General features: G+C 41.0%; 1 protein-coding gene across 2 annotated transcripts in view; it reads right to left on the bottom strand.

The window, feature by feature from the left end:
• The window catches only part of slc8a4b (solute carrier family 8 member 4b), a 146,965-nt gene that overhangs the window by 69,605 nt on the left and 56,151 nt on the right, over positions 1-21,209 (bottom strand). For both annotated transcript variants that reach the window (XM_047385672.1, XM_047385673.1), the window contains exons 2-10: positions 14,020-14,274; positions 12,785-12,924; positions 12,485-12,637; positions 12,166-12,393; positions 11,671-12,078; positions 9,848-9,958; positions 9,609-9,761; positions 7,048-7,144; positions 4,104-4,295 (exon numbers count right to left, since the gene is read on the bottom strand). In XM_047385672.1, coding sequence (XP_047241628.1) covers positions 4,104-4,295; positions 7,048-7,144; positions 9,609-9,761; positions 9,848-9,958; positions 11,671-12,078; positions 12,166-12,393; positions 12,485-12,637; positions 12,785-12,924; positions 14,020-14,200 — 1,663 coding nt within the window. In that variant the 5' untranslated portion in view covers positions 14,201-14,274. The remainder of the gene's footprint in view (positions 1-4,103; positions 4,296-7,047; positions 7,145-9,608; positions 9,762-9,847; positions 9,959-11,670; positions 12,079-12,165; positions 12,394-12,484; positions 12,638-12,784; positions 12,925-14,019; positions 14,275-21,209) is intronic.

Here is a 21,209-nt window from a genome sequence, read left to right as displayed (position 1 = left end):
AAGCCGCAAGAAGCTTACTGTCCCTCAAACAGGGTGATCAGTCTGTCTCGTCTTATTTAATTGACTTTCATTTGTTGGCCACAGATAGCCGTTGGAATGAGGCAGCACAGATGGATGCATTTATGCAAGGACTAAACGCAGACATCAAGGATGAGTTAGGAACCCGTGACTACCCCTCTTCCCTGAAACATCTCGAGGACCTGGCTGCTCGCATTGACATTCGGCTGGCAGAGAGAGGGAGGGGGAAGCGACATGGGGAGGGTCGCTCCTCATTAACTCAGGGTCCTGCACTCTGGCATGAGAGAAGGAGTCGGTCACCTCTCACTGAGGAAAATGAGGATTGTGAGCCCATGCAGTTGGGCAGAACCAAGATTACCCCTGAAGAGAAGGATCGTCGGAGAAGATTCAAGCTCTGTTTTTATTGTGGAGAGAAGGGACATTTAGCACTCAGGTGTCCATTAAAAAGGACAGGCTCAGCAGAGGAAGGGAGTTTTTTACTGAGCCGAAGTCAGCTAACTGCCTCCTCCTTCTTGTTTCCTGCTCATTTTCGAACCTCTTCCATGTCTCTCCAGGGGGCCGTGTTTGTTGATTCAGGAGCAGACACTGAATTCATGGATGAAGCATTCGCCATTAAGAACAACATAAAGCTCATTCCGTCAGCTGACACGTAAAGTGCTAGCATTGGATGGTCACAGCATGAACAATTCACACCTCAGGACGGAGGAAATTACCTTAACAGTTGAAGGTAATCATCAAGAGAATGTAACCTTCATGATCATAAATTCACCTGAACTTCCTGTTGTCCTAGGGGCCTCCTGGTTGCAGAAACACAACCCTCACATTGATTGGAAGAAAAAAGAAGTTCTGGGTTGGTCTGAGTCATGTTCCACTGACTGTCTTTTGTCTGCTGCTACGGAGGTCAGTGTGGAGAATGAGGTTGAGGAGACCTTTCCGGATTTATCCAAGGTACCGCAAGAATACCATGATTTAAAGGAAGTATTTAATAAAATCAAGGCCACAGCTCTGCCACCCCACAGACCATATGATTGTGCTATTGATTTGCTTCCTGGCACATCACCCCTAAAGGCAGAACCTATTCATTGTCTGGTCCAGAGCACAGGGCCATGAAGAATTATGTTGATGAGGCATTGAAGGCAGGGCACATTCAACCCTCTTCCTCTCCTGCAGGTGCTGGTTTCTTTTTTGTTGGGAAGAAGGATGGTTCGTTGAGACCATGCATTGATTATAGAGGCCTTAATGAGATAACAGTTAAAAATAGATATCCCTTACCACTCATGAACACAGCTTTTGATCAGATCCAGGTAGCCAAGATATTTTCTAAGCTGGATCTAAGGAATGCATATCATCTGGTCCGAATCAGAGAAGGAGATGAGTGGAAAACGGCTTTCAACACGCCTACGGGCCATTATGAATACAAGGTCATGCCATTTGGACTTACTAACGCTCCTGCAGTTTTTCAGTCATTGGTCAATGACGTTCTAAGAGACATGGTGGGTCAATTCATATTTGTTTATCTTGATGACATACTGATTTATTCTCAAGATCTGGAAACCCACAGAAAACATGTCAGAGCTGTTCTCCTGCGTCTTCTCCAAAACCAGTTGTTCGTCAAGGCAGAAAAATGTGAGTTTCACATAACTACCACTTCCTTTTTAGGCTTCATCATTTTCCCAGATCAAGTGCTTGTCGATCCCTCCAAAGTAAAGGCCGTTTTGGAATGGCCTGTTCCAACTGATCGCAAGCAACTTCAAAGATTTCTGGGCTTCGCAAACTTCTATAGAAGGTTTATTAGAAATTACAGTCTGGTTGCTACTCCCCTGAACGCTCTTACCTCTTCCAAGACAAACTTTTTGTGGAATAAGGATGCAGAGAAGGCCTTCAATAGGTTAAAGGAGCTCTTCACGTCAGCTCCAGTGTTACAGTCTCTTGACCCAGAGAGACAGTTTATCGTGGAGGTGGATGCCTCAAGCACTGGGGTCGGAGCCGTATTAAGCCAAAGAGGTGAGGATGATCGTGTTCACCCATGTGCCTTTTTCTCAAGGACTCTGTCTCAGGCTGAGCGGAATTACGATGTGGGAAACAGAGAGTTACTGGCCGTCAAGTTGGCATTGACAGAATGGAGACATTGGCTGGAGGGGACTAAGGAGCCGTTTATGGTGTGGACTGACCATAAAAATGGCTGAACCCCAGGCAGGCAAGGTGGGCTCTGTTTTTTGGTCGATTTAATTTCTCCCTTTCTTACAGGCCAGGGAGTAAAAATGGCAAACCTGACGCCCTATCCCGGATTCAAGAGCCCGCAGAATCTCAGTCTGCGGGTGAAGAGGAGTTTATCCTTCCTGAAACCGTCAGGTTGTCTGTATCCCGAGTTGAGGTGGAAAGAGAGGTCCAGGAGGCCATTAGGGATCTGCCTATCCCACCATCATGCCCACCGGACCGCTGTTTTGTTCCTGAACGCCTTGTGCCAAAGGTATTGGAGTCTTGTCATTGCTCTCGCCTCGTTTGTCATCCTGGAATCAGCAGAACTATTCAGACAGTCCAGTCTCAGTTTTGGTGGCCATCGCTGGTCAAGGATGTCAAAGACTTTGTTTCTGAATGCACTCAATGTTGTCGAGCCAAGCCTTCTCGTCGCCCCCCTGCGGGGTTGTTGCACCCATTGCCCATTCCCCCTTGCCTATGGTCGCACATTGCGATGGATTTTGTGACAGGTCTACCGGTTTCAAATGGTCACTCTGTACTACTAACCATAATTGACAGATTTTCAAAGATGGTTCATCTGGTGCCCTTGGAGAAGCTTCCATCTGCAAAGGAGATGGGTGAGATACTGACCCGAGAAGTTTTCAGGCTCCATGGAATCCCTAATGACATTGTTTCCGATAGAGGACCCCAGTTTGTGTCACGTTTTTGGAAGGAGTTTTGTTCTTTGTTGGGAATTTCTGTTTGTCTCTCTTCAGGGTTTCATCCTCAGTCTGATGGCCAAACCGAGAGAGCCAACCAAGAAGTAGAAACCAAACTTCGTATCTTATGTGAGTCTGACCCGACCAAGTGGTCACAAAATTTGCCCTGGGTTGAATACGCCATGAACTCTATGCAATCAAGTGCCACTGGTTTGTCCCCTTTTCATGCTGTGTTTGGTTTCCAGCCACCCATGTTTTTGGTTCAGGAGAGAGAGGCTAATGTTCCGTCCGCCCAAGCGGCTGCTCTAAGGTGCTAAAGAATATGGAGAAAGGCCAGGAGGTCGATGATCAGATGTCACTGGTTCAGTCAAGAACGGCCAACCGGAGATGGATCCCTGCCCCTAAGTACCAGGTGGGGCAGAAAGTTTGGCTCTCCGCCAAGGACCTTCCATTAAGGGTAGAATCCCGGAAATTGGCACACCGATTTGTTGGACCTTTCCCAATCTCCAAGATCATCAACCCTGTTGCTGTACAGCTGAGATTACCCAACTCCATGAGGATTCACCCCACGTTCCACGTTTTTCAGAGCCCCGACTTGTAGTCTGGAGAGACTACAAGTCACTAATCCCTCTTTCTGCCTCAGGGATTCCTGGAAGCTGTGAGGAGTGTTACCTGTGTGACGTTTTCCTGTGGCTGAATAAACCTTTTAAACTTTCAGTACTGTGTCTGGCTGAATCTTGGGTCCGCCTTTTTCTGATTCATAGCAAAACCTCGCTGCAAGGTTAGAGAAAGGCAAAACTGTTTAATATCAAGAACATGAAGAATTATTGTCCTGCAGCACTTATCCATTTTCCACAAGATTAGACACATTAACAGCATGCAACTGTGTAAAGATATTATTTGTGCACCATGGATATGTAAATCCTCCTTCAAAGTGTCTTCTTGTTGATCATTGTAACAGTACTTCAACAACTTTTAAATTATGAAAATATCTGAAGCTTCAACAGAGCTTTGGCTGGAAATGGTCTCTCTGACTAGCTGAGTCAAGCAAAATAAATTAATAAATACACTCTGCAGCTCCATGAAGAAATAAATAGTGTACAATGTTCTCTATTTTATTTCACGAACTTTTAGTTTCATCGAAAAGAGTGATTTTAAACCCATGTTTATTAAAGATGCAGATCTTACCTGCGTGATCGTCATCATAGATGGTTACTGTGGCAGTGTGGTTATCTCCGAGCACGGCTTTCGGGCTAGTGCTGGCATCCAGTGGGGCGGTGCCAATCTCAGGACCACCGACCACACGGGGGTTACTGAGGTGCACGTAGAAGTACTCATCCTCCTCAAAAATGTCGTCGTCGATGACACCAACAGTAATCTCTGCAAAAAAAAGTCAGTCATCAGGACATAACATTGAAGTAACTGAAAGCCTCTGATTTGTTTGACCCTAGGAGGTATACCATGGCTCAGTGCATATGTGTTTAGCTGAGTCACATTCCTAGAGTGAGATTATGACAACTCTATTGCTGCTATTAGCTTTGTGTCATCCCTTTTTTTCCCAGTAGAAAGTACTCCTAGCCCAGCGATTCTGTGTTTAGCTACAGTGCCTTGTGAAAGTATTCGGCCCCCTTGAACTTTTCAACCTTTTGTCACATTTCAGGCTACAAACATAAAGATATAAAATTAAAATGTTTTGTGAAGAATCAACAACAATTGGGACACAATCGTGAAGTGGAATGAAATCTATTGGATGTATCAAACTTTTTTAACAAATAAAAAACTGAAAAGTGGGGTGTGCAATATTATTCGGCCCCCTTGCGTTAATACTTTGTAGCGACAACCTTTGCTGCAATTACAGCTGCAAGTCACTTGGGGTATGTCTATCAGTTTTGCACATCGAGAGACTGAAATTCTTGCCCATTCTTCCTTGCAAAACAGCTCGAGCTCAGTGAGGTTGGATGAAGAGCATTCGTGAACAGCAGTCTTCAGCTCTTTCCACAGATTCTCGATTGGATTCAGGTCTGGACTTTGACTTGGCCATTCCAACACCTGGATACGTTTATTTGTGAACCATTTCATTGTAGATTTGGCTTTATGTTTTGGATCATTGTCTTGTTGGAAGATAAATCTCCGTCCCAGTCTCAGGTCTCTTGCAGACTCCAACAGGTTGTCTTCCAGAATGGTCCTGTATTTGGCCCCATCCATCTTCCCATCAATTTTGACCATCTTCCATGTCCCTGCTGACGAAAAGCAGGCCCAAACCATAATGCTGCCACCACCATGTTTGACAGTGGGGATGGTGTGTTCAGGGTGATGAGCTGTGTTGCTTTTGGCCAAACAGTTGGATTTTGGTTTCATCTGACCAGAGCACCTTCTTCCACATGTTTGTTGTGTCTCCCAGGTGGCTTGTGGCAAACTTTAAACAAGACGTTTTATGGATATCTTTGAGAAATGGCTTTCTTCTTGCCACTCTTCCATAAAGGCCAGATTTGTGCAATGTACGACTGATTGTTGTCCTATGGACAGACTCTCCCACCTCAGCTGTAGATCTCTGCAGTTCATCCAGAGTGATCATGGGCCTCTTGGCTGCATCTCTGATCAGTCTTCTCCTTGTTCGAGATGAAAGTTTAGAGGTCTTGGTAGATTTGCAGTGGTCTGATACTCCTTCCATTTCAATATGATTGCTTGCACAGTGCTCCTTGGGATGTTTAAAGCTTGGGAAATCTTTTTGTATCCAAATCCGGTTTTAAACTTCTCCACAACAGTATCTCAGACCTGCCTGGTGTGTTCCTTGGTCTTCATGATGCTCTCTGTGCTTTGAACAGAACCCTGAGACTATCACAGTGCATTTATACGGAGACTTGATTACACAGGTGGATTCTATTTATCATCATCAGTCATTTGGGACAACATTGGATCATTCAGAGATTCTCACTGAACTTCTGGAGTGAGTTTGCTGCACTGAAAGTAAAGGGGCCGAATAATATTACACGCCCCACTTTTCAGTTTTTTATTTGTTAAAAAGGTTTGACACATCCAATAGATTTCATTTCACTTCACGATTGTGTCCCACTTGTTGTTGATTCTTCACAAAAAAATTAGAATTTTATATCTTTATGTTTGAAGCCTGAAATGTGGCAAGAGGTTGACCAGTTCAAAGGGTCCGAGTACTTTCGCAAGGCACTGTATATCCTATACTGAGTAAAACCACTGACTGTACTTAATTTGCATGCTGCGTTTGGTTTTCTTTTTACAAAAAGTGCACCCCACTTTGTGCTTCTGAGTTTAGCACTCTCTTACCTGGACAGGCTATTGATGACACTATTGGTGTCCAAAAACTTTGGTGCTCAGGCTATTTTTCTTCCCAATAGAAGGTATGCCTGGTCTAATACTTCTGTGTACAGCTGTCTATTTACTGGACAAACTATCAATGTAACTATTGTTGCTACAAATTGTGCATGCTGTTTTATTTTTATAGAAGGTTAATTTGCCTTCTGAATGTAGCTGTCTCTTACCTAGACAGGGCCACTGGCTGTGCTATCACTACCAAAAAACTTTCTGTGCTTCTATTTTGCTTTTATTTTTCAATACAAAGTAAACCTCATCCATTGCTTCTATTTTTGCTTGGTCTCTTTTCCTAAATGGAGACATAGGCAGAGCTATTGCTGCCAAAAAAAACAACCTTAGTACACTAGCTCTGTTTTTCTTTCCCATAGAAAGTACCCCTGGACCAATGGTCCTGTTTTGTTTTTCTGGGATTTTTATCCTGAGCCTGGTTCTGCTGGAGGTTTATTTGTGGTAAAAAGCAGTGGTTTCTCTCCACTGTCACCACATGCTTGCTCAGATGAGAAATTGCTGCATAGCATTGTATGCAACTGATCTGAAACTAACTCAGATTGTACCAAAAGGAACCAAATTGTTCTGGGCGGAAATGTGATCTAACCCAGTTTTCTATAATGAAGTCAGATATTTTGTTTGTCTTGTGAACTGTCCTAGTGCAGACTGAACTCAGCAAAAAAGAAATTTAGTTGGCCCGCAGTGCTGCAGATGACTTCTGCTATCTGAGCACAAGTCTCAGTGACATAGCTTTAGCAAACATGTCATAGATTTTTACTGTCACTCTTGTCATTACCTTTGAGGGTCTCTCCAGGCTTAAACAGTAGCGTTCCTTCAGCAAACTCATAATCTGAGCCTGCGTTAGCTGTACCGTCCTCTGTGCGATAATCCACCTGGGGCAGATGAAAAAAAGAGAGAGAGAGAGAGAAAGAAAAAGCCGGATGAGGTTAGGGTGGAGGGTGTCAGAGATAAAAGATACCAGATATATGAAGAGGGCAGATTAACCACAGAGGGATATCACAGAAAGGAGGAGATGATGGAGAAAGAGATGGGGACAGAAAGAGAGACATAACAATAGTAACAGCCTCATTAAATCAAGCCTTATGGTCAGATACAGTTTGATAATGAAGGCTTTGAAGATAGCACAACTAAACATTCTCTATATGCAGTTCATTCGGCTCCTATCCTCATTCAAATTTAAACAAACAAAAAAAAGGATATAACAAACGACTGTGAAAGGCACATTTTCTGCTTGCAGGAAAAGCTGAAGTCTGAACTCAGTGTTGGTGGTGTGACTGCGGGTAATTTCTTTGCCCCGCTCTATTTTCAGCTCTTCATGAAATGTGCATGCTCTTAGAGAGATCCTGAGCTTAATTTATTTTCAAAAACACTCATTCAGCAGCCTGATATTTCTGGTACTGTCCCGAGGCTGGGTGATATTTAAACATTTCCAGACGTACGGGCTACTGATTTCATACATTTTCAATGAAAATGTGAGAGATTAATCATTCTTTATTATTAGATATAATTTTTAATTTAAGTAAAACTATTGTCACCCTCCTCTGGCAAACAGAAACATGACACACTGTGGCAAATGCTTAATTGCAACACAAAAACAATTGTGATTTTACACTTTTAAGACACAAATGTCCAATCTAGTCTAAAACATTTGTGTCACTACCATTTTTCAACACGTCCTCAGGCCTTGTGTATGATTACGGAGCCGTCACTGCTTGGCATCAACACAGGAAAGGAGTTCTAAAACCTCTTACTAAAATTCAGGGATTAATATTCACTCATTACATGAAAAAAAGAGATTTTTAATGTGCAAAAAGGCTTAATCAACAGTGTGAGAACTCATGTAGCAAGGGATTAAATATAAAATGTGCTTAACATGTCATTCCTTGGAGGAATAATCCAGGAGTAAAAGTAAAAGACTAAGATACCCCGACTACATGTGAATAAAAAATAAAATGCTTGCAACTAGTGCTATGATGGCTAAACGTGTATTATGTTAAAATTTTCCTGGTTCTTGTGAAAATCAATCAATTAATTAATTAATTAATCAATAAACCAATCTTTATTGATAGAGCACTATACAGCCAAAGGTTCAGCAGTTGAATTCTGGCCGGTTATTCATCAACCATTAAGAAATGTAAGAAAGTTTTTTTGGATCAAAACTATTTGGTCCATGAAAGAAACTGTAAACATCTACTGTTAGTCGGTCGTAATGATCTTTGTCTTTATCGGGGTTTAGTTTCAGGCTTATTCATGGCATCCAGTTTTAGATATATAATAGATAACCATGTTCACAATCACTCACACCAAGGAGGATTTTAAAGTGGCTAGTTGACTTTCGATTGTGAAAGGGTACTGGAGCATCCACAGTAAAAGCATGTGTGCCAGGAAGAACTCAGGACCTTCTTGCAGCAAGGCAGCAGGACTGACCACTGTGCTGACCTCATCTGAAGGACTAAGAGGCACACATAGCAGTCTAGAAATGGCTTGTAATGGCATGTCTTAGAATACGGTGTCCAAGGCAAACAAGACTGAGCCAAGAACTGATCCTTGAGGAACACCATAATTAACCTTAAAAAATCACTCTCGATTTTTTTAGGAACCTCTTCTCAGACAGATAAAATAAGAACCACTTAAGCAGCAAATCTTATCAGTTCCAATGGAACAGGTGTTGTTAATAAAGCCTGGGAATACCTTGGGGTTCCCCACGAGAAACTGGTGATTCATGGACATTACCCATTTTAAGCAAAATACAACTCTCAAGCTTTTGGAACAAGTTTTAAAACTTCGCCTGACCAGGCCCACTTTCTATAGCTGTACATTTCTTCAACAATTCCATAAGAATGAAATTACATACTTATTTACCCACAATAAATGCAGAGCAGGAGGTTTTAGTGTGAACTACAAATCAGTGAAGTTACAGAAGAGCAACATTTTTTGCAAGGAGAGGAACATTTCAAACACTATGCCTGTATTCCAAGGCTGAGATCAATCGGCCTTTGGAAAAGGAAAATGTTTTCAAAGAGCTATGAGAAAAGCTGAAAACTGAAAAGCAACAGAGGGAGGTGTTCTCTGTTGTGTTTCCCAGCTTACCGCATAATTCTTCTATCATCTCAGCCACATGACAACATCCAATTAGAAAAGAAAACAAGGATTTTCAAATCTCCTGCAGGTGAAACGTGTTATAAGAGAGATCAGATGAAGAAAAAAGTGCTGGAGATCTGAGTGATTGTTTCCTCTGATGCCGGCTTTTACTTCTCGCTGCGTCTCTTAGCTCTCACCCCCACAGACATTTTAATCCTTGTGGACTGTGATTCATTTGTTCTAATTGAAACTCACTTTGACAGTAACTCCAGGGTCTCCTCCATGTCTGGCAACGGTCAGATTCAGGGAGCCGCAGTTTTCGAAGCATTGGTACAAAGACGGTTCAAACTCCATCCTGATGGTGTGAGGATCGTCCTCCTGAGTAGGAGTCTCGTTGCTGCTCACCACCTGAAAAACAAAATAAAGCAGATGCACTCAGGTGAAATGTTACTCAACAGCTGGAAATGTCAGGTTAAAAGGTCTCAGCTCCTCACCTTGCGAGCCTGGTCGGCAGCGTGCTTCTTGAGGATGTTGCCAGCTCCAATCATCATCCTGGTTGCCTGGATGCGGTAAAATGCTCTGCTCTTTTGCTGCTGCATCAGAACCTAATTAAAAACACAATAAATGATCGTTCAGATACATTTAGGTAACTGGATATGTTCAGCTAAGATTAACCTTGCTTTTTTTGTTTATGGTGCTGTGAAAAATGATTTTGCCCTCTAAGAGATTTCTTCTGTTTGTCTTTTTGTGTCACACTTAAATATTTTATATAATCAAATCAAAGGTAAGCTTTAGAGTTAAATTACAGCTTTAAAATGAAGATTTAATTTATGAATGGAAAAAAGCTATCCAAACCAACCTGGCCATAAGAAAAAATAATCACAACTGGGCCAAATAAATGCCATCCTGTAACTTTTAGAACTTTTTTGTTTGTGTCTTTTCTAAACTTTTGTGGAACATTTAGTTTTACATTTTTTAAAGGATAACATGCTCTTTGTAAAAACTGCAATGTTGCCTCTATTGACAGCTCCCCATGGCATCGCCTAAAACTGCATATTTCCCCGTTTCACAAAATGATTTCCAGCCTACAAACCACAGAAGGCTGTCATTTGAAAGGGGATACTTGAACCTAATCTGATGCTTCTTTTACTTTTCCTACCAGTAACTGCTACTTCTGAGGTTTGGTAAACCTAATTTACTTTATTTGAATCATAATTGTCTTTATCTTTTCCAACTAGAATAAAACAGCTTTGTTTTTATCTGTGTTGAGTGAGGTAGTTGTGAACAGTTAGAATCTTGCTTTAATTTGATCATGCTTGAGTCATGCTTATAGCTAGAAAAATTCAAGCTAATGCCTACTTATGGTTAAATTAAGAACTAGTAAAAGTCAAGCTGACAGTTCGGAGTCAAATTATAACCTACTCACAAAAGTCAAGCTATAAGCTATTCAGAGCCAAACTAACAGCTACTCAAGAGTTGAGCTAACTGCTTAAAATCAAGCTAATAGTTATTTTTAGTAAAGCTAACAGCTAGCCAGCAACCAGTGGTGATTGCTCTAAGACTGCAAGGGAAGCTCAGCTTCCCCTAAAATTTCAAAAAAATAAGTGATCAAATATATACTGTTGTGTGTACATATCATTGACTAAATATGCGCTACAACACGCTCAACTTTTGTTCAGAATCAGCTTCTTATCACTGATAATGACGCAGCTTTCCTCTCACTCATTCCCGCAGCTTCACAGCGCATTAAACAGTGAGTTCAATAGCGAAGCAAAAATGCTGGGCTTTGTCCCGCCCATCGGACGCTCAGCGTCTCTGTGGGTCTATGGGGTAGTGGGCTGGCCTCGGCTGCAGCGAAACTGGACGAGTCATTGGATAAATGCTGGGCTTTGTCTCGCCAATCGGACGCTCAGCATCTCTGGGGGTCTATGGGGCAGTGGGCTGGCCTCGGATGGCCCCGACGCTCAGCTTCTGCATGATGATTGGATGATCTGTCAGAGGCTGAATCCCTTTTGATTGACAGTGAAATGAGCGAATCAGCGATCTTGAAATTGAGCTTCCCCTCCTTGAAAGAACAGCATCTGCCACTGCCAGCAACCTAACGTCCAGTAAGAGTCAAACTGACAGTTCCGAGTCAAATTATAGGCTACTCAGAGTCAAAAAAACTACTCACAGTAAAGCTAACAGCTTGGAATCAAGCTAGAATCTATTTTGAGGAAAGTTAACAGCTACTTAAAACTATTCAGAGCCAAAGTGACAGCTACTCTGAGTCAAGTTAATATAAATAAAGGGATACATATCTGTTTAAAGACTGTACCTGATAATTAGCCATCTCAATCAGCTGCTCCATGTCCTTGTCTGGGTGCCTCTGCTTCAGCTCCTTTAGTGTCCTTGCCATGTCCCTCCTGGCTTCATCATCCTCATCCTTTCCACCCTCCACCATCATTCCTCCGTCCATTCCACTGTGGCAGTTCAGAGCGATCTGTCCATCTAGCTCCAGCATATCCATCTTAGTGAATCCACCTGGACCCAGCGCTCCTCCTGCTCCTCCTCCATCCATGCCACCAATTCCACCATCTCCTTCCGTCTCAATGATGATGCCACGGTGCTTGTCAGCACGGTAACGCTTGCGGACATACTTGTAGAAGAGAAGGCGTCGGTCGGCCACCCAGGCTTGGACCACGCAGAGGGGAAAGCAGAGGAAAGTGAGCACAGCCTCCCATACCTGCAGAAGAGAAGAGATAGGGTACAGACTTATCCTTTCATAATCCGTTCCATTTCCTTGTTCCTGACTCTGAACCCGCATCCTCACCTCCACCTCTCCAGGGGAAATCACACTCAGAATCATGTAGAGCCAGATGTAGGCAAAGATACTCCATGCTGCCGTCACAAAGAACACCCGAAGGTGTTTGATTTTCCTCGTCTCTCCATCGGGAACCACATAAACACAGAGGGCGATGATGACGAACATGTTGAAGGCAGCACTGCCTACGATTGTGCTGGGACCCAGAGACCCGGCCTCAAAACCGTGACCACACACCTGCAGGTTGGTGGTCAAAAATTTTGATTATCATATCATATATCATATCGTCCGATCTACTATGCAGCTATTGGCATCATTCTGGACTAACCTCGATAACTGACAGCAGTATCTCGGGGGCACTTGAACCCAAAGCCATCAGAGTGAGATTAGAAACGGTTTCATTCCAGATTCTGACCGTGGCTGTTGTGGTCTCACCATTTGGCCTTTTTATGGTGATCTCCTTCTCTTGGGAAGTTATGACCTGCAGAGAAGAGGAAAGAAAATAATAGCAAAGGGGGGCGAAGGCATCAAAAGGAGTTTGTTTAAATAAAGAGAACCATCTTGAAAAAGTATTTATTCTTCTTTTGCAAGACATTGTAGATACAAGAGTGTTTAATGACTGGCGTACCTCTATGGACGACATGAACCGGTCCGCTATAATGCTCATTCCCAGGAACATATAAACGAGCGCCACAAAGTAAACAATAGCCCGTGCCACTTTATCTCCTACAGAGGGGTTCTGGGGGTTCCACACAGGAAGTACGACTCCTGAAACAAAAATAATAACAAGATTAAACTTTGCTTTTTATTTTCAGTTGAATGAGCAGGTAAAACAGCATACAAAATATTGACGATTTGAAACATTTAAAAGTGACCTAAAAGCAAAAAGGGAAAAAATCTGATGTATGTAGTCCTGTATGCATCAGATCAGAAGGAATAGTCAATAAAAATGGGTAGAACTGGTTAAATATGTTTAGAAAATTGTTTAGTTACAAGTTTACAATAGAATTAGTTAGAATGAAAAGATGATGCATGGGTCAAAAATTGGGGTATGAATTGGCAAAAGTGATGATTTTATCCAAAGCCAAATCAATCACAGAAACATTTTGAACTGAGCTGAGTTTTATCTGCGATTTCAAGCACTCAGTGGGCTTTCTATCTTGAAATTCAATGGGTGACAATTAGATGATTGGGCCCCGGACAGCAAAAGCAGTTCCCTAGTGCTTTTGTGTTTTTAATCTACCGTGAGGAATGACTAAATCTTAGTAGGATAGGGTTAGGCTGGTTGCCTATAGTTTTTACATTAGATCAGAAGAAAGATTTGGAATTGAATTGTTAGTTTGATTGGAAGGCATAAAAGATACAAGAATCAGGGGGTTTAGAAAAACTCTTGAAACAGAAATTTGGACCAACCATAGAAAGAAAACACAGTTTGGGCTTAAATAGGATTAAATAAATTACAATAGTTCAACCATGATGACACAAAAGTACGACTTAAAGTTTTTGTGATGCTGATCATATTTTATTAAAAATAATGAAAAACAATTTACATTTTAGATGCAGATTACTGGACTGTACAACAAACTGAACAAATATTTCAAATTTATGCCAGCCTTCAAAGTTTTTATCAGATATCTTTGTGTCAGCAACTACAGAACAGATTTTAGCACTACAGAACCACAACAGATGATGCCGTTAGAAATTTGATTTGGAGGGGGGCTGAAGTTACATTTGTATCTGTAAAATCAGATATATAGCAAACAGGAAACTTTCTAACCCATTTAAGAACTGCTTAAAAAATATAAAGTTCTGTTAATCTTTTTATATTGAACTGCAGTTTCGATAACAATACCAGAGACCCACCTTCCTGACAGGGGTCTCCACTGGCCGTACAGTTCCCTGAAGAATCTGCGTTTACCGGAGTAGGGCAGGAGAACAGCACAATGAGGGAGAGGAGGAGGAAGAACAACGAGCAGGATGAAAAACGGGATGAGTGGAGCGAGATAAAGGAAGATGTAGGGACAGACATGGCTGCAGGAGCCATTGTTGCTGAAGCATCCAGGGCCTTTGATTAATTACTCCTTTAGGGTCAGCTCAGAATCGAGTGAGATCCAGAACCTGCAGGATGACAGGGACAAAAAGAAGCTTCTTTAAAGAGATACCTTTGTAACAGGAGAAGGTGTCTCTAATGAATGCTAGAACCAGACCTAACAACATACAACTGAACAGCAGAAACCCCTTTTTTAATAAAAAAAAAAGAACATTTGAAATGTGATTTAAGGTGGATTCAAGCACATAAAATGAAAAAGCAATAAAAGCGGATCATTACATGAGAGAAAATTAAAGAGATTCTTTAGACGTGATGTAAACTCCATTACACTTGTGGCCTTCAGCTGTAATGGAGCTACAAATAATAACAATTTGACCCTTCAGTAGATTTGTTCTGCCTAAGGTCCTTAAAAGCACAGATGAAAAATATTAATCCTCTCCTGCTTTTACCTCAGACCAAAAGACACAATAAAAACATAATGTTTTTACTGTTCATCCAAGAGATTGCTATAAAGTGTTCGATTATGTATATCGAAAAATGATACTGAATCTATATTTAATAAGGAAAACAGTAAAGAGGTTTTTTTCACCACAAACTGAGTTAGATATTTTTGTTTTGTATTTTACTTAAGAACGCTTTGTATTTGTACATTAACAATCTTCAGAATGTGTAAAAGTGCCAATGCTTCACAACAAGAATTTAAACAGATGATATTTAAACAGTATGTCTACAAATGACAGTTGGGGTTGCAGGAGGGGCAGGACAGGGCAATAAACCAAACAACGGCTTATTATTCATTAGACAGCAGTGTTTAAAGATCCTGTTGTCATTTAGCACCTGTTTCTCTTGTTTCAGATTAAAATATACTCTATTGTAACTCAAATCAAACATTTCAAAAGTTACAAAAACTGTTTAAGGAACTGTCTAAAGCTTTATTAAGATATGAAAGTGCTACGTTTTTCCATTGAGAAGACGAAAAGCATCATTTTGACTCAATTCAATTCAAATCAATTTAATATTAATTGTTTAATATGAATTTGTTGTAAAGTTAATTCTTGAGTTTTATGTGTCAGGCTGTGGCAGTTTTTGTTGTCTGCAATATGGCTCACTGTTCAGGGCAGCACGGCTTTGGGGGAGACACGGGATTCCCAGAAATAAGAGGTAAAATGGGCGACCCATGTTTGGAGGCCTTATTTCACGACGCAGGCCGTCACGGGTTTGAGTCTCGGCCTGTTGACCTTTGGTTCATGTCTTCCCCCATCTGTCAGCTCACTGTCAGAAAATAAAAGGCCACTAGGGCCACAAAAAAACACAGTTTTCTCAAACTCTATCCATCCTTCTGTTCTTCCTTTATGAGAGAGTGGCAGGAAGAAAGCCATTATTGAAAAACATTTTGCAGAGACAGGGAAGCTGGTCAGATTTGATCGAAAGGTGGAGGCAGCTAAATACTGGACTAGAAGAAAACCTGCTAGAGGTTGCAAAAGACTTGAAATGGGTGCAAATGCTCACCTTCAAGCAGGACAACAACCCTGAACATTAAGCTAACGCTACAAAGGTATGGTTTAGGTCAAAGCATATTAATTTCATCAAAGTCCACAACTAAATCCAATCGAGAATTTGTGGCAACACTTCAAAATCAGTGTTCACAGATGCAGGTACGTTTGTGATGAATTAAATGTTTTCATATTTTAAAGGCGTATCAGAACTGGCAACAGCTGGCAATGCATCATGATACCAAAGCTAAAGAACACCTGAAGGTTTTCTCCGACATGGTTCAGTAGAGGACATAAACAGGCCAGATAATTTTGTATTTCCTGAAAAGAATCATGTTGGAAATCTGTTCACACATTTGTCATTAAAGTACCAGTAAGTCTGTTTACAGATAAACTTTGTCAGACTTTGATTGTGTTGGAGATGTTCCCTAATATTCCTGCTAGCCAGAACAAAGGCTGGTGAAATCTAATATTTGCCTCAGAACTGCAAAATTTTACTCCCCATGGAACAGTTTACAGACATACAGGATTTTATTTTTAAGAAAGAGAAGGCAAACAAAATTCCCTGATGCTCTGTTGTTCGAGTTCACATTTAAGGTTAACCTCTTATGTTGTTTTTGTGGATTCCTTTGAGCTAATGTCTTCCCACACCTTAGACGTGAAAGCACAAACAGAAAAACTATAAAAAACTTTAGCTTTAAAATTGATTTTTCAATGTTCCCACCATGATCTGGTAAAAATAACAGCCTTGAAAATGGTCTTTCATGTGTGAGTCTATACACCCAAGTCATTAAAGACAGACGTGTCTGTGTGGAGACTGCAGTTAATGCTGCTGTTGGTTTTATGTTGGGTGGTAAGCACCAAGCAGAGCTGCTGAAAGCAAAAAAAAAAAAAAAAAAGGAATATGTTTCTTTAGAGCCTATTTTTTGTTAATCTGTGAATAAAAATGGGAAATGGAACTGTGAACTGGTGATGCCGGGTCAAATCAGGTCAAATAAATGTTCGCAGCCACAAAATAAGACATAAACACATTTAGAAACTTTGCCTCTCGGTTCCTTTTTGACATAATCTCAAATACACTCATACACACTGGACAGAAAACTGCTGTCCCTCTTTCAGACAAACATAAAGTACAAATAACCATTGTTAGTCATCCGTGGTGACATTAACGTTGGGTCACTCACCCTGTCCTCATCGATCTTCAAGGGTCTTCTTGGTCTGACAGCAACTTGTCACGTCTCTCCTTTCTACTCCCTGATCTATCAATGCTCCACACTGGGCTCTTTCATTATTTTATGTATTTCTAAATCTTTGTTTTTCAGCTAAAACATCTCAGGCTTCAAGGTTTTAGCCAAAACGGATACGCCCCTTTCTCAAATGCATACACAACCCAAATCTACATTGTCCAAAAGAAGGTCCAAAGAAAAACTTCAAAAAGCCTGGATGACTTTTTATCAAGACTACTTTAGAAGATTACAAGAAAGTCTTGTAATCTTGTTTTGGAAGCAAAATTGGAGAAAGGAGGGATTACCCAAGACGTTTGCACAGAACTATATGTTGTTTTGGGCTAAAAAATTTTGTTTTAAGATGCAGTGATACAGGACACACATCATTATATTTTAGCTTAAGAAAAACTAAAAATATTAAAAAATATCAAGTATAAATAATAATACAGTAGTAATTAGCCTTTTCAGTTTTCATAAACTCATTCATCCATCTTCTATACCGCTTCTTCCATAGTGGGTCACAGGGGAGCTGGTGCTTATCTCTAGCAGTCTATGGGCGAGAGGCGGGGTTCACCCTGGACAGGTTGCCCTTTTCATTAAAAAAAAAAAAGATTAGTAACTTTAAGATGCAGTTTTCTGAAACAAAAAACCCTTTAGAGCCGCGCCTCTCTGAAACAGAAAGGCACGACCACATATGGATGGTGATGTGTTGTCTGGAACAGCAGAGCCCTGCCACCCATTGTTGTACACAAAAAACATAAAACGAAATAAAAATATACAAAAGGGATGAGTGGTAGTTCTTTGACAAGCCAGAAAATGGATGGGGTGAGCACTTTTACTTTCCCCAAAGATTGTCTATGCAGAAAAAATGCGTGAGCTGCAAGAAAGTGAAGAACAGTTCTCCTGATCCATCAAAAATGGTCTCTCCGATTTGTTTTAGGATTATGAATCCATTACAAACCTGGCTTCAATAAACATTTGTACTGCAATGTTTAACCACACTAACTATTCGCAGTAGTGACTTGTTGTTTTCTTAGTGTCTAAGCCAAATTAATGAATCATTCATTACTGCGGCAAATACAGGCAGAACTGGGCTCATCAGAGAGCACATTTAAATATCTGGGTAGGGTGCTGGTCTAATGGGTCTCAAAGTTACTGCTCCCAGACAACAGTTATCCTGACTTCTATGTCCTTCTCACTGGATAAATCAACATATAAATACTATAAATAACTATGGCTGACTCAGTTTTGGGCTTAACAGAATTAAAGCAACTGCTACTACAAAATGATCCAATGATATTACTTAGTTTCATGTCACACTGTGCAGACGCTCTGTCTGTGCTTAAGATTTTCTCATTTTGGGGGAGTTGGATGCTTGAAACTTAAAGTAAAACTGATGGTATGACTTACTCTCCGATTAATCTTGATATTTATCTGAACACTTGGGGTCACCCACAGAGCAATGACAGCTCATTCCCGGAGAATCAATTTATCTTTAAAGCTACAAAAAGAGAGACAGAGATGTCAGCAAAAATAACGTTCCCCTACTTCAAGCAGCAGATTTTTGGGGATTCCACACTCTTGACCTTAATATACAGGTCCTTCTCAAAATATTAGCATATTGTGATAAAGTTCATTATTTTCCATAATGTCATGATGAAAATGTAACATTCATATATTTTAGATTCATTGCACACTAACTGAAATATTTCAGGTCTTTTATTGTCTTAATACGGATGATTTTGGCATACAGCTCATGAAAACCCAAAATTCCTATCTCACAAAATTAGCATATTTCATCCGACCAATAAAAGAAAAGTGTTTTTAATACAAAAAACGTCAACCTTCAAATAATCATGTACAGTTATGCACTCAATACTTGGTCGGGAATCCTTTGGCAGAAATGACTGCTTCAATGCGGCGTGGCATGGAGGCAATCAGCCTGTGGCACTGCTGAGGTCTTATGGAGGCCCAGGATGCTTCGATAGCGGCCTTTAGCTCATCCAGAGTGTTGGGTCTTGAGTCTCTCAACGTTCTCTTCACAATATCCCACATATTCTCTATGGGGTTCAGGTCAGGAGAGTTGGCAGGCCAATTGAGCACAGTGATACCATGGTCAGTAAACCATTTACCAGTGGTTTTGGCACTGTGAGCAGGTGCCAGGTCGTGCTGAAAAATGAAATCTTCATCTCCATAAAGCTTTTCAGCAGATGGAAGCATGAAGTGCTCCAAAATCTCCTGATAGCTAGCTGCATTGACCCTGCCCTTGATAAAACACAGTGGACCAACACCAGCAGCTGACACGGCACCCCAGACCATCACTGACTGTGGGTACTTGACACTGGACTTCTGGCATTTTGGCATTTCCTTTTCCCCAGTCTTCCTCCAGACTCTGGCATCTTGATTTCCGAATGACATGCAGAATTTGCTTTCATCCGAAAAAAGTACTTTGGACCACTGAGCAACAGTCCAGTGCTGCTTCTCTGTAGCCCAGGTCAGGCGCTTCTGCCGCTGTTTCTGGTTCAAAAGTGGCTTGACCTGGGGAATGCGGCACCTGTAGCCCATTTCCTGCACACGCCTGTGCACGGTGGCTCTGGATGTTTCTACTCCAGACTCAGTCCACTGCTTCCGCAGGTCCCTCAAGGTCTGGAATCGGCCCTTCTCCACAATCTTCCTCAGGGTCCGGTCACCTCTTCTCGTTGTGCAGCGTTTTCTGCCACACTTTTTCCTTCCCACAGACTTCCCACTGAGGTGCCTTGATACAGCACTCTGGGAACAGCCTATTCATTCAGAAATTTATTTCTGTGTCTTACCCTCTTGCTTGAGGGTGTCAATAGTGGCCTTCTGGACAGCAGTCAGGTCGGCAGTCTTACCCATGATTGGGGTTTTGAGTGATGAACCAGGCTGGGAGTTTTAAAGGCCTCAGGAATCTTTTGCAGGTGTTTAGAGTTAACTCGTTGATTCAGATGATTAGGTTCATAGCTCGTTTAGAGACCCTTTTAATGATATGCAAATTTTGTGAGATAGGAATTTTGGGTTTTCATGAGCTGTATGCCAAAATCATCCGTATTAAGACAATAAAAGACCTGAAATATTTCAGTTAGTGTGCAATGAATCTAAAATATATGAATGTTAAATTTTCATCATTACATTATGGAAAATAATGAACTTTATCACAATATGCTAATATTTTGAGAAGGACCTGTACATGCACTATCCATGACAGGAGAACTTAAAACTGAGACAAATATTGCAAAAATGTGACAGGAACGGAGGGTTTAGAAAATCATCTTCATGTCCTCAAGTTTAGATGTGTTTGACTGGTGTTTTTCAACACCACAGCATACACTGCATGTTGAAACCAGTTTAAAATATGTTATTGGCCAATTTGTGATATTTGTCTTTAGATTTAGAACTCATAAAAATGACAAAAAGAATTTGTCTTACTGATTTTCTTTAAAATTATTCTAAAATAGTATTCATAATACAGCCAAAGTCAGAAAATAGATTTAGGCCCGGAGAACTTTAGATCAGGACCACTTCTAAGAAAGTAAGGCTGCTGGGAAGCAAAATATGCAAACATTAAATGTGGTTAAAACTTTTTTTGTATGAAGGAAAGATGCCAGAACAGCAACAGAGAAATGTTTGATGTTAAAAGCTGTTTAAAAGAAACAACAAAATGTTCATTACATGAATCAGAAATAAATACAAGATTGAAAAGAAACTGGAAGATAAGATGAAGGCAGACGAAGAGCATATTTAGATCCACTGTAGAGCAAACCACACACAAGCTCTGACCTGTTTATTGAAAGCAGTAAGAGCACTGACAGCGGCCATCAATTCATATCAGATCAGCTGTACCTCACTGCTCTGCTTCTGAACCAGCACACACGCATACACAAACACACACACACACACACACAGACACACACAGCCTCAGAGGGCTCATGTCTCAGGGTTAAATGACATTTCCATTCAACATGTTTACACAGACTCGGCTAGTATTTATCTTTTCAGTCACCTCTCTCCTCTTCTACTCCATGCTTCATGGTTTTCATGTCTACAATATTGTGATATTAATAGTACGACACTCGTGTATTTCTTTCTCTGCCATCCGTCAGAAGGAATATACCCTAACAGAGCTGAATAGATCAGAATTTATGTACCCTCTAAGGGCTACAGGACTGTTTTATTCATTGATTTTTCTGTATCACTTTGAATCTGAGATCATTTCTTTGGTTTTAGTAGCCATTCCTATTCTCATTCATTTGTGTTATCTTTAAA

Source organism: Girardinichthys multiradiatus, chromosome 14 (assembly GCF_021462225.1).
Source record: "Girardinichthys multiradiatus isolate DD_20200921_A chromosome 14, DD_fGirMul_XY1, whole genome shotgun sequence".
NCBI classification, from domain to species: Eukaryota; Metazoa; Chordata; class Actinopteri; order Cyprinodontiformes; family Goodeidae; genus Girardinichthys; species Girardinichthys multiradiatus.
Note: the sequence above shows the minus strand (reverse complement) of the source record. Positions and strands in the feature narration are given on the sequence as shown.